Source organism: Streptopelia decaocto (assembly GCF_964273445.1).
Source record: "Streptopelia decaocto genome assembly, chromosome: 1".
NCBI classification, from domain to species: domain Eukaryota; kingdom Metazoa; phylum Chordata; class Aves; order Columbiformes; family Columbidae; genus Streptopelia; species Streptopelia decaocto.
Window position 1 is genome coordinate 41,768,761 of NC_138663.1, and position 22,672 is coordinate 41,791,432.

Consider the following 22,672-nt stretch of genomic DNA (forward strand, 5'->3'; position numbering starts at 1 on the left):
AATACAGTCTCTTTTTCATCTAAGTGGCTAGTACAATAATCACAATTACCAAACTGAGACAAGACAATATAGAGGGGTGAAAAAGAAAAACAAAAGAGGTAGCAGAAACTGACCAATGACAGCCTCAAGAACATATTCCATATTTACATTTTAAACACTTCTTTCTGCACTGTGCCTTTGGTCTAGTATTTAAGGCTCTCCGTAAGGCTCCCATGCACAGAACATTCAGGTATTTACCTTTTCCTTCGTACGAAAAAGCAGTTTCATACATTTGCATTTCAGAAAGAAAGGTTTAGCAAAAAATCATATACTATGTCCTAACAGTGACTGAATTTTGTGTCCCTCTGACAGCTCATTCTGGAGTCTGACAGCCTCAGAAAATGCTTTTATTTCCTTGTTAATTTTGTGAACTCTGATACCCCTAAACAGTGCAGACTTGTTTGCAAAGACAGAACATGAATTCTGCTGCTGACTTACAAATGAATCATCTTGAGCAGGTGATGACCTGTGGTCTACATGGGTTGCCAAGGTGGGGAATGCAGAAAAAAATCTTTTACAGAAATCCACTATACATCTGACATTCAACCCATAGCAAAAAAGACTTTTGCAGGTGCGTTCTAAGAATTAAAACAACATGAACAGATGTGTTCTTAAGCTAAGGACTTCAGTGGTATGTCAGATAATGAAGATGCTACTTCTCATTGTCAAACTATACTTAGGCTTATACACTCTTTTTATGGTCAAACAATCAAGTGAATGCTGAACAATGTTTATGAGTATCTAAAAAAAAGGCTTTATATATTTTGTAAGAGAATAATACATCTAGGTACCAAGTAGCTGCAGTCATCTGAATTTCAGAAGTATCCTTAAATGTTTATAAAGGGGATACTATCATTGATATTTCAGACCTTCTTAGAAGTTCTATTTTAATAGGTAAATAATTAAATTAGCTAAGAATAGCTAAGAATGTTCTGGCTCTGAAGAATAGCAGAACATTCAAGTACTTGATCTTTAGGACTCATGCTCATTAAAGAAATCAATGTAACTTAGCAGGGCATTATAGGAGTCAACACCTATTACCATAAGGCACCCCTGTTTTTCCAATTAGATATTCTCTATTAAAAAAATCGTATGATTAATAAAACTTATATGGAAATACAGAAAAAAAATTCCTAAAGAAGCAGTAGCTTTAGTTTTACTTAAAGTACTGTCCCAAACCACATTTCTATAAGAGATTACTTTTCAGATGAATGGAGAACTTTGAAACAGAATTGAAACTATTCAAGAAAAAAAGCCAAACGTTAGGGAAATTTTACGCTTGCATATCTCATATTCTTTATAAGCGTAAGAAAACTGCATGTTAGAAACAAATATTAAAGAGATGACTGCAGTAATGTAAACTTTTTAAAGGAAATTTTCTAGTTTGTGTTAAACATGCCAACTGCGTGCATCACAATGTGCACTTGTACTATACAATCCACTTTGAACTCCCAAGTCTTAACTTATTAACAAGCCTCCACAATGTTACTTCTGTTCAGTATATCTTAATCACAAACCAGCAGAATGAACACTTACATACCAGCTAGGCTTAGCATTATAACATGCTTATAACAATGATTTCATCCAGTGTGTCTTGCTATTCTGAGGTATCCTAATATACTACTGACAACAATCCCAGCGCACTGATGAGAATTACCCTTTCTAATCCAACTGAAACCTCCTATCGCAAACGGATGGTGAAATCCATACACAACAATGGGCATTTTCATGCTGTTGACTTTCTGTGTTAAGCTACATTAATGATAACCAGTTAGCTTTCCACTCACATTTTTGAAGCATGAGTCCCAACATGTTGGCAAGGGACTCTGAAAGCTTTACTCATTAAGAGCAACTAACTGAGTGGAATATCAGGTTAAAGACTGTGTATCAAATTTCATCAGCAAAGCAAGCCCTGTATAACAAGCATTCAACATCATTATTTAATTGAGGCTGACACAGTCACAGATGATCCTGTTCCTGCTACACACTGAGTGGGCAGCTAATTCTGATGTTCTCACTAACACTGGATGCATCTTTACCATAACACCTTTAGATTAATACATTTCTAAGCAGGACTGCTTCTGGTTTACACTGTGGCTGAATTAATACTTGTAAATGGAGAATACAATGAAACCATTTATTAGCCAATGCATTACAACTTGAACAAATATAGGAAAGATTACCTATGAGGTATGAATATGCCCATTTGCTTTTTCATAAATGCCATCTCATACAGTGCCCCTAAACCAAAGCAAAAAAATTCCTCAGGCCCTTCACTGTTCCCTTCATTTTCAAGGGTTAAAGTACCAGAATTTAGAATGAAGCCAGCAAATACACAATTCACTAAACATGACCATTGCTCCTAAAACCTTCTTATCATTCCCAATTGACAAATACAGCATCTTTTCATGAAGTCTGTGTGTTGCTACTATTTTCAGGTTTCTGGGTTGATATTGAATTAACATTTTGGGTAGGTTTTACAGAAATTCCTGTATACAAGGTACTTTTTTCTGCCTCCTGTCAATCCATGTTCGTAAGAAGAGCTCTCAGAAGAGGCTTCTGGCTCCCCAACCTGGCTCTCAGCACGAACCTACTAAAATGGCCAGCAGTACTCCAGTAACGGACAACAACATATTGAAAACTGACTTCAAAAGCACATACCAACCTCCATCTCCAAGTGTAAAGCAAAGCAGAAAACAAAATCTATGTACCCTGAAAAGAACAACCTCAACACACCACTCATCCTTAAGTAGACAGAGAACTCTTAAATAATCTCATATGAAACAAATTAAAAAAATGGGTTACAAGTTCTAGATTACACCTCTGTTATCACATAAAGGGTGTCATCACCCCAGGATGACTTTTAAGATAAGCACAGGGGTGCCACTTCAACTCCTCCCAAACAAAGAGGACAGAAAAGTCACACATTAGTAACCAGTACTAAGGGTAACTGAAGTGGCTAGTGTATAACAGAAAAACTGATAAGATGTGAAAAGATGCAAAAAGGATATTTTAAGTTTCAATGCTAGAAGACAATGATCTAGAGCAAGAAAAATGGTTTCCTAGTAACAGCTTAAAGAACTGAGTTAAAGACTCCAAACACAGCAGTCCAGCTCAAAAAGGCAGCAGGCAAAGCAAAGGAGGTACTGATCAGCACTTCTTACATATGGGTTCTGTACAGCTAAAGACTTTAAAGATTTTTCTGCTAGTCACATAGCATAATATTTGTTGGGATGCTTGAGAGAACATTTTCATGAACACATGTAAGTCTCAGAAGCACACAAAAATCTGCCTGTCTCTTAAGAAGAATCTAATTAACTTTGCTAGTTTTTAATATTTCCAGACTATAAACTAATTTTGATGTAATGGCAATCTTGAAAAACACAAAAACAAGCCACCACCACATTTCTTTGCAACAGTCAAGTCGCAGTAGTTTCAAGATGTCGTGTTGTTCCAGGGCCATTCTGATCTGCTCTGCCTCTGCAGTTCTGTCAGAAGGAATGATTCTGCTCCACCCTCTGATGCTAACCAGTTCCTCACACCAACTCTAGCGCTCATATGGCAAGGCAGAGCAGGTAACTAACCAGGCAGAAGGGGAACCAGTTAAATAAGATAAACTGATTTAAGACACAACAGGATATTTACAATCAGGCCTTTTAAAAAATACTTGGCAATCTTTATTCATTCCAGCCATATTCTGGGGGAAAAAAAAAAAAATTCCTGGGGTACTAATATCAGTTCCTAGGATTTCACTCAATTTGCAAATGACTTGTTTAAAACAGTTATGATCCTCTCTGTAAGGATCACTCCTATTTTCTAGCCAACAGGGATGGCAAAAACAGGGTTTATCTAAGCATACTATTAAAAAAAAAAAATTCCAGTTGAAAAAATTGTATTTAAAAAAATTAAAATAACATTTTTCTATCAGTTCAGACAAATTCCTGCAGCTCTGGTAATTAGCAATAAAGTTGAACTAACCTTTTAACTATGGACATATGTAAAAAAAAAAGTAGTTTAACTGCTAACAGTAAGAAAAAAAAATAAGAAAACCATTTGCATTTAAATACATAAGATTAGCACCTGGTCTTCAGCACTCCTTATTTCTCAGTATTTGGGAAACTCACATTTATTCAGTAGCTTATATTTAAGCCTCTCTTTTTAAGTATGTCAGGTTATCAGTACTTGGAATGACATACTTCAGAGAAGATTTTTTCAGCCTGCAGTCATTACTATATTAAATTACTCCAGCTTTTTACTAACATAAAAATCTAAGCCTTTTTTTTTTCCCTTTAAATTTTGGCGTGGTCCACATCCAATCCAGTTTCCTACTTCTTGCCAGAAGAGTGTGTAAGAGAAGTTTAAATTAGGTATATTTCAGGTATTAAAACAAACAAACAAACAATACATTTGCTTTTAAATATGTGCTTTTCCACATGCGAAACAGAACCATACCTGCCATTTACAGAACTATTTCATTGTATGGACATTAACAATACAACTGCTTTTTAGACATCCCAGATGAATTCTAAGAACTGCAACTCACTGGAAACACTTGAAGAGCATCTGCCAAGTCCCTTCTGTTTTGCATCTCTGTCAGGTGTCTGTCACACGAGCAAAGGCAAGCACGGAGCGGGGGGGCAGCTGGCAAGAGGCTGCCTGAAGAGCCGCACATCCTGGCAGGTACCACGGCAGATGCTCATGACACGTTGAGCGACACCGTGTGACTACAAGTGCATCTATCTCGCTGCCAAAATTGAGACAAGGCAAGAAGGACGTTGCAAAAGCAAGCCACAAAGCTTTTCGTTCTCCCTGCCCACGAGCACAGGGCCCTCTAGGAGAGGACACAGCCAGGGGCAGGCCCAGGGCCACATACCCAGTTCGAGACAGCCACACTCTGGGCAACTCCGTTTGAAATGGGAAACCTTACTAACATAGCTTATATTTCATAGATATTCCTGCAGCAACATTATGGCTCACTGGGTGTTTTCTGAATCAATTTGACCAATACAGACCTGTGCTTTCAAGGTATTCTCAGAGCTCAACAGCAAATCCATAACAACGTTTCATAACCACCTCCTCCTTCAAGCTTCTTCATTCTGGCCCCAGGGACACCAGTATAATGAGTGTGCACAAAGCTCCACAAATTACAGCCTACAGCTCATCTCCTAAAACCATGTTTGAGCATCTCATTGTGGAATTTTCAAAATCATTTTTAGAGCATGTTCTAGTTCTCTATGAATGACATTATAAGCTCTGAAAAATTAATACAGACTACAGACTCAGGCAACAACACTAACTTTTAATTTACAGTTTGTTCTATTCTCACTGAAGAGATCAAATATTTGACTTCTACCTTTTCTAATATAGGCAAGAATTTTATATTTGCAGAGTCCGGGCTCCTCAAAAAAAATCCAACCAACCAATCCCACCATCACCAAAACCACCTCTCAGACTACATAAAGTACAAAATTCTGTTAATCGGGAAATGAAAAAACACTTTGGTAATCTTGAACAACATAAACCACACACATTACCCAAGAAAGATTATTTCTTTAGAAACATTTTAAACTCTATTGTGCTGCCAGGCAGAGCAAAATCAATGGGGATAACTGCTGAAATGAGAGCTACGATCTACCAATAAATGAAAAAAATGCCGTATTTTAATGAAAAGCTGCTATTTACATATTACTAAAAATAGAATATTTGTCAAAGGTGATAGGAACATAAAAACCCAAATGACCTCAAAACACACTACCCTCAAGGTCAGCAATATTTAAATGACCTTGAGCCTGGCCTTGAATTTATTAACAAGAACCAGCTCTGCAGAAAAGGATGATTTTCAGTCCCTGTGTGTAATTCGGTTTAACGAATGTTTCACTGGATTTTATATTTAAAAAAAACAAACTAGAATGGTGTTACACCAAGCTTCCCAATTCCCCACTTAATCAAAAATGAATGTTAGTTTTGCAAACAGTCTTTTCTCCTTGTCCTTCCCCATCCTGACAATTTTGTTTAAATGCTTCCTCTCTAGCCAGTTAGTTCAGCAGATGCGATTTGGGAATTACAGGCTTGGGGGTTGGGGGGGCAGGAATATGATTATCAATAAAATAACTGCTTTCTTACAATGCTAACAGCAATCAAGTCTGAAATTGCTTTTCCTCTTTTGGATGTTAGTCCCTTTGCATTTTTAAGTACTTGCCACAGGTAAATCACATTCTTCTCCCACCATCCAACGGAAAATACATTCATAAATTGAAACAGCCTCTCCCTCTTTAAACCTTCTGTGTACCCTTAGGTAGCTCAGAGATAGTGATCTATGTGCCAACACTGGGAGGACTTTAGTTATATGAATGTTACTTTGCCAACCACTTAAGACACGTGCAGCCACCACATGAAGTATTTCAAATATTTCAAGACAAAACCACCCTAAATAAGGTCCTTCATGATGATTACTAACAAGCCTTGCTCTGAAAGGCAATCTCTGCAGAACAGTAATTTTCCAATAAGATTATCACACTTCTGTTTAAAACTACTGTACGTACTTTGCAGACAGCATTCATGGTATACTGGATATGTGAAAACCAGTTACATTTAATTAAAACTCTAGATTGCAATAATAAAAAGCTATCAGATCACATTACCCCAGTACCAACAGATGATCAGCACATACAAGGTACATCCCAGTTCATACATTCTACTGAGTTCATGGGAAAACAGGTAACCATTTAATTCAGCATGAAGCTTCAGCAAACATGTAACACATCTGCAGGAGCAAGTACAACATGCCAAACATTCAAATAATCTCTGACTGCAGTCTACCCTCAGGTGCAGCATTCTCTTGTTTATAAGTAAAATACTACACAGCATAACGGGAACTGCTCTTTTCTAGCAGTCCCCAAACCATGTGGATTTACGGATGAGTGCCAATTCAAACTTTCATGTTGGTTGCCATGCACCCTGACAAAAATTGTCAGCAGCTTTACACAGCGATAATCTTCATTTTACTATGTAACAGCAAAGTGATTCAAAACCTGACTGTACACCTATCTCTCTCTTGGCATTACTGCCTCTAGATGTTAAGCTTTTAGTTTGCTGCTTGGGGCTTGTTTTTAAAAGAGTCTGATCACTTGGGTTAATGACACTTTCTTTCAGAATCCAAGAGCCATACCCACCTGCTGACTGAAATGATGGTTTGGGTCAGACTTTAGACAAAACTATAGTAACACACAAAAAAATTGCTCTATTGAAGTGGCTGGTGCTTTGTGGGGCATTTTTTATTTATTTGTTCCCCCCTCCCCGCGGTCCCGATCCAGGCAACCGCCGTCCCCTCAGGGTGAGCCGCGCGGGAAGGCTCCGCGGGCCGCCTTTAGCGGTGCGGTTCCGCTTACGAGCCCCGGGCACCGCGGGGACCGGATCTTACACAGCAGCTGAAATGGCAGCACCGCCTCCCGCTGCCCGGACAACGGCTGGCGATAGCAGCTCCACGGGGGGAGGCGGTGCCCGACTCCCCCGATCCCCGGGCGTGGTGGCGTCCAAGGCCCCCACCCGCGGCTGACCCACGGCCTCGCCAGGCCCCGCCCCGCGCGGGGGGGACGAGGGAGCGGGGCCCGCACCTGCCAATCACGCTGAACGGCCGGCCGGCCTGCCCGGTATCGCCGTGACCTCAGGGGCTTCGGCGGCTTCGCCCTCTCCTCCCCTCCCCCGCCCCGGCCGGGGGGCACTTACCGTCCCGGGACGTGCCCATGAGCTGGTCCAGCATGGCGCGCATCTGGGCCTGCGCCGACATCTTGAGCGCGCGGGGGCCGGCCCGGCCGAGTCACGCCGACAGCGGCCTACAAGGCCCGAGGCCCGGCGCGGCGCTCAGCCCTCCCCCTCGCGTCACTGGCGGGCCCGGGCGGAGCCGCTCCCCCGATGCCGCGCGGGGGGAAGCGGGCGCTGCCTCTGTCTCGCACTCCCGGTGGAAGGCGGCGCGGGAAACCTGCCTCGGCGCCGCCACCGCCGCTTCCCCTCCCCCCTCCGCTCCTCCCGCTTCCTCACACGCCCGCCACGCGCGCGCGCCAGCGGTAACGGAAACCCGCGCGCACGCGCCCTAGGCTCCCTCGTCCGCTCCGCGACGTCAGCGCGGTCGGGCCTTAGCCCCCGTTGATTGGCTACGGCATGCGGCGTACAGCCTGTGACGCACCGAGCGGCGAGGTCCCTGATTGGGCCGCCGAGCCTTTCGCCAGGCTGGGTCCCCGGGGTGCGCTGATTGGTCGGGCAGCGCCGCGGGGTTGCTGTGTCTCCCCGGTCTCCGGGTCAGCGCCGGCGGGCCCGGGGCGGCTTGGTCAGCAGCGGCCGCGCCCGGCGAGAGCGACACCGGGGCGCCGACAGCTCCCAGCCCGCGTCCGATGGGTCCGTCCCGGGTTCTTGCCTCTCTGAGGGGAAACCCAGTGGAACAGTTTCATGGCGGTGATTCTAACATGCCAAAGCACATGGCAGAGCTGAAGTTAATGCAAAGCAGGAGAGAAACCTGGGCTGTGTAACAGACATAGAACAGTTTGGGTTGGAAGGGACCTTCAAAGGTCATCTAGTCCAACCCCCCTGCAATGAGCAGGGACATCTTCAAATAGATCAGGTTGCTCAGAGCCCCATCCAGCCTGGCCTTGAATGTCTCCAGGGATGGGGCATCTACCACCTCTCTGGGCAACCTGTGCCAGTGTTTCACCCCCCCCATCAAAGGATGTGAGACATCTCACAGCCCAGCAGCGTGTCCCCACTCACTTGTCCCCAGGCATGTCTCTCCCTGGGATGCTCACCAAGTGACAGGACCACGTTACAAACGTGGGTGTGCGGGTGCATCTGGGCTGGGTAGGAGTGGGGGTGAGCGGGTAAGCATGTCTGAGTTAGCACTGATGAAATATGCTTCTTAAAGACGATTATTCTTATTTGACTGACATTCAGCACCATTTTAAAGCTCCATACTTCTCTCACACTGTCAAGTGCAAATAGTCACATCGGTGAGAAAAGCCTCTGTAATACCCGCTTTTTAGAGAGCCTCCTTTAAAAGCGAAGGTGCTGTTCTGTGTCACAGCTAATTCAACTTACAGAGCACCAAGATCCAGTCTCAGAAAAAGTATTTTCACTATTTCTACCTATCCTAATGCCTGCATTTTGTGAGTATCTATCCCTTTCTTAACCCTTGTGTTGCAATCTAGTGCACAAAAGCCGCCAATGACTGTCACCAGGATCAGTTCTAGCTGTCAACAGCCAGGGTCGTGTTCAGCTTTCAAGGTTCACTTAATACAAGAGAGAAAAGACAATGTTTAAAAACCCTAACCTCCCCCCCGCCCCACTTGCTCAAATTCTATGGATTTCACACAGGAAGATGGAGCCCTCAGACAGGAGTCCTTTATAACAAGTATAAAAAAATATTCCCTACCTGCTGCTCCTCGGCTGTGCAGAACATGTCCTGGCATTTTTTCTTTAACATATATATCTACTTTTGTTAGTCATTACATTACTTTGGATTGATGGGGAAATAACTGGAGAGATACAGTTAAAATTTTATTTAGTACCGTAGTATGTTTAGGGGAAATAGAGACATTTTACCTATGACTTGTACCCACACCATACAACTTTTAGCTCTAGGTACTCTTTAAAGAGCAAAAATTGCTTTTGGCATCTGTTTCTGGCCAAATTTCAGCTTTTTTTTCAAAACTGGTTTCAGTGAGCCATATAATTTTCTTCTGGAGCAACACACGACAGACTTTGGATGGAAGTGAACCATTAGTCCATCTGGAAAGCGCAGAATGTAGAGGCTGCATTAAATAACTGAGCAAGAAATAGGGCACGGCCATTCTCAGGGTACAGTGACTTCCCGTAATATTCTTCTACTGAGCTACAAACAGGTTGGTACTTTCCTACCTGTGATGTCAGCACGTTGCTAAAAATCCACCACTGCGTAACTAGGAAGACACTACAAGAATTGCAGATTTTGGTCTACAGAGCCTTAAAACTGGTGGTTCATATCTCCTTACCTAAGTAGCCCAAATCTCCCCAGTTTTAAGAATCTATTGTACATATCTACTGTACTTTGGGGATTAAACTATCCCTGAGTTCTAAATAAAGGGGAAGGAGAATATACAGATTTAGATGAAAAATTCTATTTGCGATGCTTTTCTGACAGTATATTTTTTCCCTGGTAGTAAACAAACACACAAAACACCAACAAGCACTCTTTTGTTGGCCTTGCTCATGGCTTCTCCCTCAAGTAAACAAGCCTCACATTTTTAGCCATTATAAGTCATTCTTACTACAGATTTCTTACACATCTTGCATATAATTAAACTTTCTTCTGAGAAGAGGGCAGCAACAACTCAAGCCAGTATTTATTTTCTTATAAAAATAAATTGGTGTTCCAGATTGCAAGACAAGCAAGAAAATGGCAACCTGATTTGTGTATCTAGTGTAACTGGTGGTAATCAGTTCTTTAAGTTTTTTCTGAGATTCTCTGTGTGTAGGAACAGCATAGGAAGCCTATAGTCAGAGTCGACTGCAGAGAGACACTGAGAAACATCTAATTCATTAAATATTATCTGTCTCTTCAAACTGTTACCACTAGCATGGAAAACATTTTTCAAGATTTTTCAAGGTTTGTGCTACTGCAGTGCTCACCAGAATCCACTATGTTCCAAAGAAAGCACATTTGCTCTTGGTAGAGTAGAAAATCCCCCACGCAGACAACGTGGCTGGAAAACCCTACAGTGACGAGGCAAATTTTCCTACCTACAGAATTTAAGGGACAAACCCTTGCAACTCCTTAGACAAAAGAGTTTAGCAGTGAAGGCCTTGTCGTGTTTTTCCACTACAAACCCTCCTGTCATTCCATGGAGACTACCTGTCCTACCACACATTCAGGCCAAAGCGGTGTATGACAAACCGAGCATGGCTCTCTCACACCAGACCGGCGACCTAAACCCGACAGAAAACACAAACGAGAAAACCCAGCAGGTTTCCCCAGTCGGGGGTGTTTATTCGGGAATAAATAAGGAACAAGACACGACCACGTTAACCCTTCCCTCCGGGCTGCTGCGGCAGGCTGAACCCCACCAGCCCGGCGACCTCCTCAGGCGAGCGCTCCCCTTTGCCGTGGTACTCCTCGTGCAGGGCCGCCTGCTCCCGGACGCTGCGGAGCAGGCAGAGGTAGGTGGCGGCCTGGAAGTGCAGCTCCTGCTGGGCCCGGCACAGCTTCTCGCTGGTCACCTGCCCGGAGAAGGGAACGAGCCGCAGACATGTCACCTCCCGCCGGGGCCACGGGCTCCCGCGCTGCGCTGCGCGGCCGCGAGCGGGGCGGGGGAAGGAGGGGCGGGGGTGGGAGGGCGCGTACCCGGTGCGCGCGGAAGGCCGCCAGGATGTGCCGGTAGGCGGCCGTGTCCCGGTACGGGCGGCCGGCGGGGCCGCTGGCGCGGCGGAGCTCGCGCAGGAGCCCGCGCAAGGTTCGCAGCGGGGAGCCCAGCGCCGCCATCTTCCCGCGCGCCGCCAGTTGCGCGCTGCGGCAGCCAATAAGGAAGCGGGCGGCGCGCGCGGCCTCCGGCCGGGTGTCGCGAGGGGGCGCGGCTGTTGAGCGCCGAGTCGAACGATCGCCGCCTCCCCCGCCCCGCAGCCAGCGGAGGTCACGTGCTGAAGGTCGAGCGTCAAAGCGAGGCTGGTGCGCGTGTCCTCCGGCGCCTCGCGCTTGGCCGTTGCGTGAGGGAGGAGGGACCCGCCGCCGGCCTGTCCGCGGCGCGCGTGGGCCGCTCGCGCCGACTGGATCTAGCGGAGCGAAGCGACCGGGAGGCGTCCGAGGGTTCCACACCACGGTGGGAAAGCCAAGCTGGGCCGTGGTCCCTCGCAGCCCACGCGTGTTTCTGAGGTGTCTGGTCTTAAAGCGATCTCCAGCTCACAAGAAGCCACGGGGGACTCTCGGAAAGCCCAGGACACGCAGACCCGCCGCGGCCCACAGGCGAAGGTTGGCGCTGTTTAAGGTTCAGGGAGCTCCTGCGGCTTTTGGCTGTTCCGCCCTAGCCGGGCAAGGTGGGAAAAAAAAACCCACCCCAGATGGGACTCGAACCCACAATCCCTGGCTTAGGAGGCCAATGCCTTATCCATTAGGCCACTGGGGCTGCCGCGGAGGCAGTGTTGCGGTGTAGCTACTTCTCGCGTCTCCCCGCCCCTCTTCCTTTTTAGAAATTGGAGGCCGCTGACTGAGCAGCGCCTCCTCGCGCACCGGAAGCTGCCTGCCGCGCGGCCCCCCGGGAGCGCGGGACGGGTGTCCCTCAGCTCGGACCTCAGCCCAGGGCGCCAGGCTTTGTCTTGAAAAAACGCAGCCCGAAGAGACCAGTTCCCTCTGTACGAAGCATCCCGCAGCTTTAAAGTGCTTCTCCGCGCTTGCAGTGTTTCCCTTGTCTTTGTGATTGCCACCACTGAAGAAAGCTGTGGCTCCCTCTACCCCCCCAAACCGAAAATAGAAAAGAAACCCACCACAATTAAAAGCCTCAAACAACAGCCCTTCGAGTTAAACCTTTTTACATCTTTATTTTTGTGAGAAACCACAAGAAACTGGGCTAATATGTACATTCCTCTTTATTTAATACAGCACAGACACATAACACATTAAAAAAGAAAAGTACACTCATGAAAAAAGCCTGTCACTGCCTGGGACAGGGAACAGCTACGGCGAACCGAGTAAGGCTCCTACTGCAGAACAGGAGTCTGCCAGCAAGGTTGGATCCCAGAGTCTGCTGCCAAAAAAAAAAAAAAAGAAAACAACAACAAAATCTTTGCACTCCTCTCAGGAAAGCAGAAAACAAAACGACAAGTTCCTCTCTGAAGAGGCGCAAATGGCATCATCTGCAAGGTTTGCAGGATACGAACCTCATTACTTTGTTCGGACCAAAGCACTGATAAAATCAGAAACTGTATCCAACTGCTCTTGCAGAAGCCCAATAGTCCTGATCTCTGACAACATCAGACTTCTCAGGGATAGCAAACCTGAGTATCTGGTAGGAGTGAAGACATCAAGTAGTTACACAGAAGAGAGTTAAAATTAGTCTCCCTGATAGGGCTCTGCTAAGCCACAACTGGGAATGTGCAGGGGAACAAACTGCTTCCCAACTAACAAAAGACTTAACAGCCATTAAAACTGACCAGAACAATATACATGCTTGGAACTGACGCAGGCTTTTGTGGCAGCAGCTTCTTCCTTTTCCTGCTTCAGTTCAGAATGGAAATTAAGCAGGCACCAGTTCCTCTGGCAAAGAGCCTTACACATTTTTAAAAAATTAAAATACAAAAAAAGGGAGACAGGTGTATTTACAAAATCCATGGCTGGTACAGTACATCATTTTTAAGACACACTAAATGCTACAATCTTTCAGGTCCTGAGATTATTACAAAAAAAAACAAAACAAAAACCCACACAAACCAAAACCAAACAACAAAAAAAACAACCAACCAACTCAAAACCTGCATTCAGGTCCACTTTTATAAGGAGAGCAGAAAGAAATCACACATGTAAAATACAGTATATCCCTTGAAGTTTCTGAAACACACCTCCCTAAAAATCCAAATGAAAGTGATGCTAATCACCCACATGTAGCTGCATTTTGTTGTTCAGGCTTGTTGTCACAAGAGGGGAGCATTGCACAGGGAAGTTTCTCTGGAGAGCTCATCAGGTAAGCACATGGCTGTGGGGATCCTCTCTCCATCACTAAGCCCTATGATCCAAAATAGGCAAGTATTAAAAGGAGGAAGGTGACCTTGTACAAATTCATGCTGGACTGAACAAAGCAATGCAGGAATCACCAACTCAAGCAGGTTTGCCATCTTGTAGTAATTGTTCATTCCTTTGTTTGAAACTGAGGAATGCAGAGAATTCTAGCTGTGATTTAAGTTGGTTTCTAACAAAACACTTGGCCAGCTGTTTGTTCTAAGCTATGCACTGAAAGGCAGGAAAACACTTTGTCCATCTGTTTCTCAGCCTTGCATTGTCTTGGGGATCATGGTAGGTCAGGTAGAGCAAAGCTGGCTATATCCGAACTTGCTAAAACATAAATAAATACTAAAAGTGACACCAAACAAAGGATACAGAGACCAAACCTCTGTTGAGGGGATGATCCCAGCTACCATTAGCTGTGCAGGAAGGAATTTGGAAGCTCTGTTCTTGACTGAGCCTTTGTCAGGCAGAACTGAAGGGGCTTGCACCCATATCTGGTTGGTTTTTTTTTTCTCAAGGAAATATTCTGAACATAGTGCTTTTGTACCATCAGAAGTTATCACAGATGCACTTTTATTATAAGCACTTGACATTAAGCTAGAGAATGCCAACATTTTAAGGATTACTCATGAAATGCTTCTCTCAGTAAAAAGAATACTACAAGAGACAAATCACATGACAAGGGTACTAGTTTAACTGCTAAAATATAATGCTGCTCAGTAGACTTTTGGGGATAAAAAGTAGTAGTTAATTTTGTATTATTTTTTTTTAAACAGTAGTTAAAAAATAAAATTTCTCCATCTATTTCCAGTACAGATCTTGAGAACAATGCAAGAACATGGTACTAATTGCTACATGATGGAATCACCAGCAAGAAAACACACTATAGTTCTCACCTCTGAGCTAAATTGTTATTTGTAGTTACATACAACAAGACTAAAAGAACAGTGAGAAATACCTGGGGATTACAATTTAGCTTTTATTTAAAGGTCCAGCTACCATGCAGCTGATACCTCCCCTTGTTTAGAAGCAACTTCATTCAAGTGAGAAATGGATTTAATTTACTTCTGATACTGGAGGTAAACCCAGAATGTCTCATTACTTTCTCTCCATTATCAATCTGTACATTAAAAACCAGTATCACTGTGGCTTCTTAAACAAATTTTGAGAGCTGAATATTCTAAAAACCTCTCAGACTAAAACCCATCACAAGAGGTGATGTTAGCTTCCCTCTTGAAGCAACATCATGACACTTGACACTAGGTGTTCCATCAGTGAAAGGGTTTTTTTAAAATACAAATTTCTTTCTTCACGTTACCAAAAGAGACTTCCACAGTACAGACATTCAAAAAAGCATTCAATTTTCTTTGGGTAGAACTTCAACATGTGTTAAGAGGGGCAGCTGGGGGAAGGAATGCATGTAACACTGAAACATGTAAAGAATACTTCTCTGCATAGTTGATATTAGTGACTACTAATCAAACTAAGGCCTTATCTGGAAAAAGCTGAGAACACAAAGTTTCTTCCCCCAGCCCCCAACTCCACTGGTGAAATCTGGTAACTCTCAAGCTCTGGCTGCTGCAGCAGCTACTTGGTTTGGCCTATGATGGTGGCATCTCCTGACTGGTTTTGGTCGACTCTCTCCCCGTCTTTTTGTCTTAGTACTGGACAGTAACAAAAGTATCTGTTGATAAAATACACCTGAACACACTGCTGGGCACAGGAAAAAAACCCAAACCCCATAGTATTGAGCATGATATGGGTCAAACATAATGTACACTGCTTGCTTTGGATTACTTCATCATAAAGAAAAACTTACTAGTCCATAGTTATTATTTAAGCAGGAGATGACAGCAAGGGAAAAGACTGAAATTCACTTCTACATACAAAACATGGTGGTTTTTGTTTTTTTGTTTTTTTTGTTTTTTTTTTTTTCCAGAGTTGCGCTGTAGAATTATAGCTGTCAAAAATGGCTACAAAATACAGACCTATATCCGTGACCAGTGGCAAGATTAGCACAGTTTTATTTATAAGGAGTGTGCAAAAACAGCTGTAGGGAATCTTTGTACTTCCCTGGTTTTGGGCCAGTTCCAGGCCATGCTGATCTCTCAGCATAACTCATAGCAGCAGCAGCAGGGCTTTCTATAGCCCCAAAAGGCCATTACAGCAGCAAGGGATCACCAGGTCATAGAAAAAGGATGATGAAGCCACACCAGAAATTTCCACAAACAAAGCATTCCCCTATACAACAGTTATCTCTCCAGTGACCCAGTCAGCATACTTCTGGTTGCTTATTTGGCAGTGATTTCTTAAGCAGTAGACAGACACAACCATTATCACCAGCTGTAGATTCCCTAACTCACAGATCAGCCTTGGATTAAACAGCAACAGAAGAGCCAGGTTAGCTCAGTTTACTGCTGAGGTGGATGTGGCAAACTCCACTAAAGCAGCCTCACTGAGGCACCTTAGGCAGATTAAGCAGCAGCCTCCCTATCACTCCAGCTGGCCTAGGTACCAGCAACAATCCTATCTTTGACTGGAACCATTAGCTCAGTAGAAGAAATCTGCTATTTTCTGCTCTCTAGATTTGCTCTGCATGTAACTGTGAAGGACTCTCCATTCCATTCCCATTCTGGGTTCTGAGAAGAGAAGGTAAATATTTCCTGTTCATATTGCAACACAAAATTAGATCTTCCCCACAGGAAGCACATGGCAGATCTAGCACAGTCTAGTAATGCATACGTATATTACCTTAAGTTTAGCACTTGGTCAACAAGTGAATTGCTAATTCAGGTATGCATGTTTATAATAACCCTAAATTAGATTCTCAGCACAGAAATGTCAAAATCACTGGATGATCTATTACAGATAGTTAATTTTGTCAGAGAACAAGGAAACAAGCACAGACGCTATTATGAGGGTTCACTTGCAGCTACCACCACATGAACTTACTGTTCATTATATTAAAAGAACAAACCATTAATGATATCACAATAAATTGAGAAAAAGTACAACTATAAAAGTACTTCATGGTGAGATTTAGGCAGCTTGTGAAGCATAGCCAGGTTTAACTTCAATTAGCAGCTGCACTCTTGCAGGTTTTACCAAATTCCTCCTTACATGTGATGTATGGTAGAAAGCGCCAACTTGGGTAAATGTGAGAATCCTTGCAATAACTGGTGTCAGGCAGATGTGATGAGCTGCACACAAGATTCCTTGCAATTCATCTCAGACTTGTTGCAAACTGCTATTTTAACCTTCTTTCCCTTCCACCTCCTTGCGGTTGTCTGTCGCACGTTTTTGCCTCAGACTCAGTAACAGTGTGAAGTGGTCCAGTATTTAATAAGGATACCAGACAGGGCCCATAATGTTTTACCCATGGCCTAATTTAGATCCAAATTTAAAACCTTCAGAGAAAAATGCAAGAAGTTTCATTCCCATTAGCCACTTCCTTTCTCTCATGCACATTTATGCACACTCACACACTTTATTGTACTGCCATCTTCGCACAAACGTTCACCTTTAAGTAAAGTGTTTAACAGAGCCAGCAGAGTGCGGAAGGATGAAGAGGATTCTCAGGAATATTTGCAGGAATATGTGTGTGTATGTGCGCATGTGTATGAGTGTGAGAGAGAAAGAAAGCACAAGCACACAGAACGAACGCCATGGTACAGCAGCTATGAAGTTACACACATTACACACTTGTTTTTCTTTACAAAAGGGAAAAAAAAAATAGTATAACAGCATAAAGCCATCTTGGCAAGCTTAAGATTTTACTCCAAATCGCCCTCCAGCACTTCAAGATCTCTGAGAACAGTTTAAAGAGGGTAGGAAAATTAAAAAAAAAAAAAAAAAAAGGCACTTAAACAAAGGACAAAGGCCTGAATCAAGTAATGGAGGGTAACAGCCATTTCACCAGCCAAAATCTACCAACCTTTTAAAAATTTCTATAAAATTAAAATTGCATAAAGTGTTAATTAATCAGTCATTTACCTACTGCTTTCACCTTCTGGTTCCTTTTATGGAAAAAAGAAACAACACAAAACAAAAAACCCCAACAAAACTAAACCCAAGCAAAAAGCAAGTGTCCCTTTAGTGATTCCCCCTCAGTTCAGTAAAAGATGAAAGTCAGGTGTGGGAGGAAGCCTTCCACAGCTTGGCTTGGCTTCAGGTGTTCCTGCAATGCATCTTAAAAAAAAAAAAATCCAAAACAAAGACAGAGGGACCACTGTGCCTTCAACAGTTCACTCAAAAAAATAATTAAAAAAAAACCAAACACCCCAACACTTCTAGTCCATCTGTGGGCAAAAACTACTCAAAAGAAAACCAAACAAACTGTAAACTAGATTAAAATTTGCTAATAAATACAGCCGAAAGTTCATTTTACGAATGTAGCAGCAAATGTGATAAAGTTAGTTAGCTGGAGTCCAAGGTGACTCCTAGAGGGTTAATGGTTCACACAACTGGTGGCAGCTTGGGAGAGTTGCAGGATTTCTCTGTTTTCATGTCCTCAAGGGTCTTGCACCAAGTGGAGAAGGAGTGTGGAGGAAGGGTCAGGTGATGGGACTGCGGGAAGGAAAACAGGCTCTTGGCACCTGTCCCACCCCCAAATCTGTGCATCAGACAACTTTGATTGGATTCAAACAAGAAGCAGAACCCAGGTAATTAAAAGCTATTTCTGATTAGCAGAAAACAGATGTGAAACCCACAGCATCCACACTTGTGACTTAGTTGACCAGTACTAGTCATGTATCTCAAATCAATGGAAAAGGCCGCACAAAGTGATTTAGGCCATTTGCATCTTGGAGTGGGAGAACACTGCAGTTACAGTCCAAGGTATCAGGAAACTTTGCAGCCTCTGTGTCATCTAGCCTGCTTTCTTTCTTTGCAAGTGTCTCAAAAGGATTTAAAATAGCTACCACGGCTTTTGGGACTTTGGATCATGTAGCACAAATTATTACCCAGACGGTTTTAACATCTAAAACCTGTGTTTGAAATTATTGCTTGCATTTGTTTGGGGCCTTCAGTGAGCTTGACATGCTAGCTCATGTACAGTCCCCAAACCAAGTTCAGCCCTGCTGCCTGGAAAAGACAGCTCTACTTGGCTTTCTTATTGCTTGTGAATACTGAGGGTTATTTAGTATGTACAACTACAGTTTATATATTAACAAAGGCCCTTAAAAAGTAGTAAAAACTTGGGGGAAAATGTCTTTAGAAGAGCTGTTGTGCAGAAAACACTAACACATTAACCTAGTTTTGCATTTGGACGTTGCAGAAATCTTTCACTTCTCCATCCCGTTTATGCTGCCTGCAAAGGTCTCTGGGAGCCACCCTATTATTTCCCTTGACTCAGCCTTGCTGGGTTTAAGCAGGGAGAACAGGCAACAGGTAACACACACCCTTTCATTGCTGTGTTGCCAATTCCAAAGAAGCTCAAGAGCAAAATGACTGGAAAGTTACCCTCTGAGGGGCTGTTTGAACTGCCTGCACAAACACCACATGGTCATCTTTACTCTTCATCATTCTACTGCCTATTTCCACAATAACTATAAGTTTAGTTGTTTCCCAAGACTGAGAAGCTCAGTAGGCCACAGTGACAGGACTACTACCCTCCATAAGATTTAGAGAGGATACTCCTCCACTGAAGATGAGGCATGCTTCCAGGAAGAAGGGAATGTTGAAAGGAAATTTGTGCTGTAGTTATAGAGGGCTCCAAGTCTCCCAATCTGAAATTTCATTAAGTATGAAGACAAAAGATGGCAATCTGAATGAGATGCCTTGATGAGGAAAACATAGAAGAGGTAGAACTCTCTTAGGACAGGGTCTTTTAAATATATTGCTGTCTGACAGCTCACTGCTGCAACTCCCTTAAGCTACATGCATTGTTAAAAAAATATCAGGTTTGACACAGTTCATAGTAACAGCATCCTGCTAGAACTGTTAGGCCTCAAAAAACAAAACATGTCTTCCTTCAACCCTTCCTGGAGAAAAGAGAAAAAAAAAGTCAGATAAAGCTTGCATTCTAAATAGTTTATGGTATTTTGACAGAATTCGTACAGTATTAAGAATGCCAGAGTCCACACAGCTGTATGTTTCAACTCTAAATAACTTCAATGATGGAGATGCAAGCTCATCTAATCAACACGCCACATACAAAACATTAGCACTAGCTAAAAAGCATTTAATTGGCAGATGCTGTGGAAAGTAATGAACTAATGCATCTTGTTTTAATTCAATCTGTCTTTCACAGAAGTGTTGTGCAAAAACGTTTATTGCTGAGCTCAACCCAACATTTTAGACTAAATACACAATATATATTATTTTAAATTCATGTATATATATTTATATAAAATTAAAATGAGCTCTAAATAGAAAAGAAATTGTTGTCTAAGAAAAATAAATCACATGTAAAAGAAACCTGAAAGCTATAAGTTAATCTAGCAAAAACCATTGAAGATTCATTACCCATGGGTCAAAGTCTCTCTGGAAGGTGTGAGATAACCAGTAGTCAATGGTTCAATCTCAAATCAAACTACTGGAAAGACTAGCTACAAGGAATTTCAGCATCTCTGATCAAAGGAATGTTTTGGGGTTGAAGGAGAAGGGCATATACTATTTTATTCGCTCCTTTCCCCTATTACTTAGTTTCTGCCATTCTCACCTTTTATCTAACAGCGCAAGGGACTCAACAGCAAAGTTCTGTCCTAGTGTCGAAAGTGCAACATGTGCTGGATATTTCCTAACCTTACAAATGAACCAGTCAATGTATTGCTATCCCAAAAAAACCCCAAAACCCTAAAAAAGCCAGCTTTGCAGTCTTGTGCTACCATGTAAGGAAGAGTTCAGGTCAGGAACTCCCCAGGCCAGCAGGGGCTGGAAATGCTGAAGACAACCTATTCAGCCCCCAGAAGAGAAGGCACCTCTGGTCGCTTTTGAACGACTCTTCTTTGGCTAATGCCTGAAGCAGTATTAACCTGGCTCTGGAATAGGTCACACTCAGCTTTCTTTAACTAGGAAATCAGTATAATGCATGACTTTGGGGAGGAGTTAGATGAAAGATGAGGAAGATCTCAAATGAGTAAGGAACTCGTATTTTAAAGACATGAATAGAACATTACTGAATTTGAGTGACAGATAAGCACAGGCAAAGAAAATTCAACAAATAAGAGGACTGAAAAAGTGTGCCTTTAAGAAAAAAAAAAGATGTGGGAAAGAAATGCTAGTTTGAGCAATAAAATGTGGATTTCATTTTTACGTAAATGGAAATATTTTCATCGCCTTCCTCCCTTAAATAAGAATCTTTATATTAAAAAAAAAAAAAATCAAACAAGGAGCAAGGGATTTCCTAGTAGTCTGACTCTCATATCTCATTGTACCAGCAGATCTGTTTTTGAAGACAACTCTCTAATGAGACTGCATACATATGTGGGCTCCCTAAAGCCAAACAGCCTTGTAAAGCTGGAAATATGCCCGTACCAGAAACTGCATTTGTGTAAGGGTTTAATTATAACGCAAAGTATCCCAGCACCACCTACACCATCTACATAACCTTTGGTCCACAACCATACAGTACACTCAGGACCTACACATAATCATCTACTGGGCACTTTGGGCACTAGTGAAGTGGATGATTCCACCTTACACAAAGAATGGAGAAATCTATTCTAGCTCCTCTCACACTTTCAACACTTCATTGGACACCACTCAGGAAAAAAAAACAAATATTTGTGCTGCTGTGGGTTTGACGATCAATTTCTTTTAAAAGCCAATCAGAACAGATAAAAAAGCTTGTTTCTTTAGGCAAGATCAAACTATGACAAGTCTGCATGACCAGGAGGACCAGTCTTCCTTTTCCTTCTCTCTTTAATCAAGTATTGTTTTCTTTTTCTTCTTCCTCTCACCACAGTGCTTGGGATCAGAATATGTAAACATCGACAGAAACAGCAGCCCTGTGACAATAAGCACTTTCCCAACTGGGCAGATTCTGTCAGCCAACCAGAACCGCTTCAGCTCCCTTGCTTGTCCAGAAGTCACTGGTTTTTCCGCTGTAACTTAGTGTCCCCTTTACTTTGGCCTCCATCTGTAATTTAGAGACAGGAAAAGAAGAGGAAGAACAAAATCATGAATAAACTTTTATTTTTATAACTTACAGCAAGAGAGACAGGAATTTAGCACATTTAGCTTTAGCATCACCAAAAAAGAGATTGTCTTTATAGGGTGGAAGACTGTTCATCTTCACGGTAGTTAATTTATTAGAAATAGCACTGTTGAAACCGGAGGTATCAGGCTTCATACCAAAACATACCATCTTTCAAAAGATTAAGTTGCAGTTTGGGATTTAAAAAAAAAAAAAGCCCCACAAACACAACACTAAGCCTTTCTTTAGAAGCCTTGACATTGTAATAAAGCATTTCTAGTATTCAACCATAGCAATCACTGTGACAAAAATGAGGGTTGTACCCAATATAGCCATTTGGTTTGTTTTCACAGCCTCTTAGAGCAACACTGCTCATTCTTTTGGTGCTGAGAATTCTCAGAACAGAATGAAGAAACCCCCACCAAGCCACTGCCACCTTTCCTGTTCCTTCTGCTGGCAAAAAAGCCCGCCCCCCCCCCCCCCCCCCCAAAAAAAAAAACTACAGGTGGCAAAAGAACACACTCTAAACTGCACCATCTAAAGCTTTATGATAGTTTTTCAGCTCTACAAGCCTTACAAACAGAAAAATATTTTCTACTTCAAATTTATTTTATCAAAATATGCAAACTCTTATAAAAAAATCAAATTCCCAAGGAAGGCAGATCTTCCATTAGGAAACAATCATACTGTTCATACAAGTATATACTCTTACAAGAAACATGAAGCTTCTAGCTGCAAGGTCAGTTTCTTCTCCAAAGGAGAAA

General features: G+C 42.8%; 2 protein-coding genes across 4 annotated transcripts in view; both read right to left on the reverse strand.

Annotated features, from left to right (window-relative positions):
• Positions 1 to 11,675, reverse strand: part of LOC309435319 (putative RNA-binding protein Luc7-like 2) — a 36,530-nt gene extending 24,855 nt beyond the window's left edge. The window contains exons 1-2 of one of the 2 annotated variants that reach the window (XM_082043429.1): positions 11,405 to 11,675; positions 11,160 to 11,280 (exon numbers count right to left, since the gene is read on the reverse strand). In XM_082043429.1, the coding sequence (XP_081899555.1) occupies positions 11,160 to 11,280; positions 11,405 to 11,542 (259 nt within the window). In that variant the 5' untranslated portion in view covers positions 11,543 to 11,675. Of the gene's footprint in view, positions 1 to 7,764; positions 7,783 to 11,159; positions 11,281 to 11,404 lie in introns of those variants that run through there. The other variant, XM_082043428.1, reaches the window with a different exon arrangement.
• A 946-nt stretch (positions 11,676 to 12,621) lies between these two features.
• UBN2 (ubinuclein 2) overlaps positions 12,622 to 22,672 on the reverse strand; it is a 54,553-nt gene continuing 44,502 nt past the window's right edge. For both annotated transcript variants that reach the window (XM_082050981.1, XM_082050980.1), the window contains exon 17: positions 12,622 to 21,851. In XM_082050981.1, coding sequence (XP_081907107.1) covers positions 21,802 to 21,851 — 50 coding nt within the window. In that variant the 3' untranslated portion in view covers positions 12,622 to 21,801. The remainder of the gene's footprint in view (positions 21,852 to 22,672) is intronic.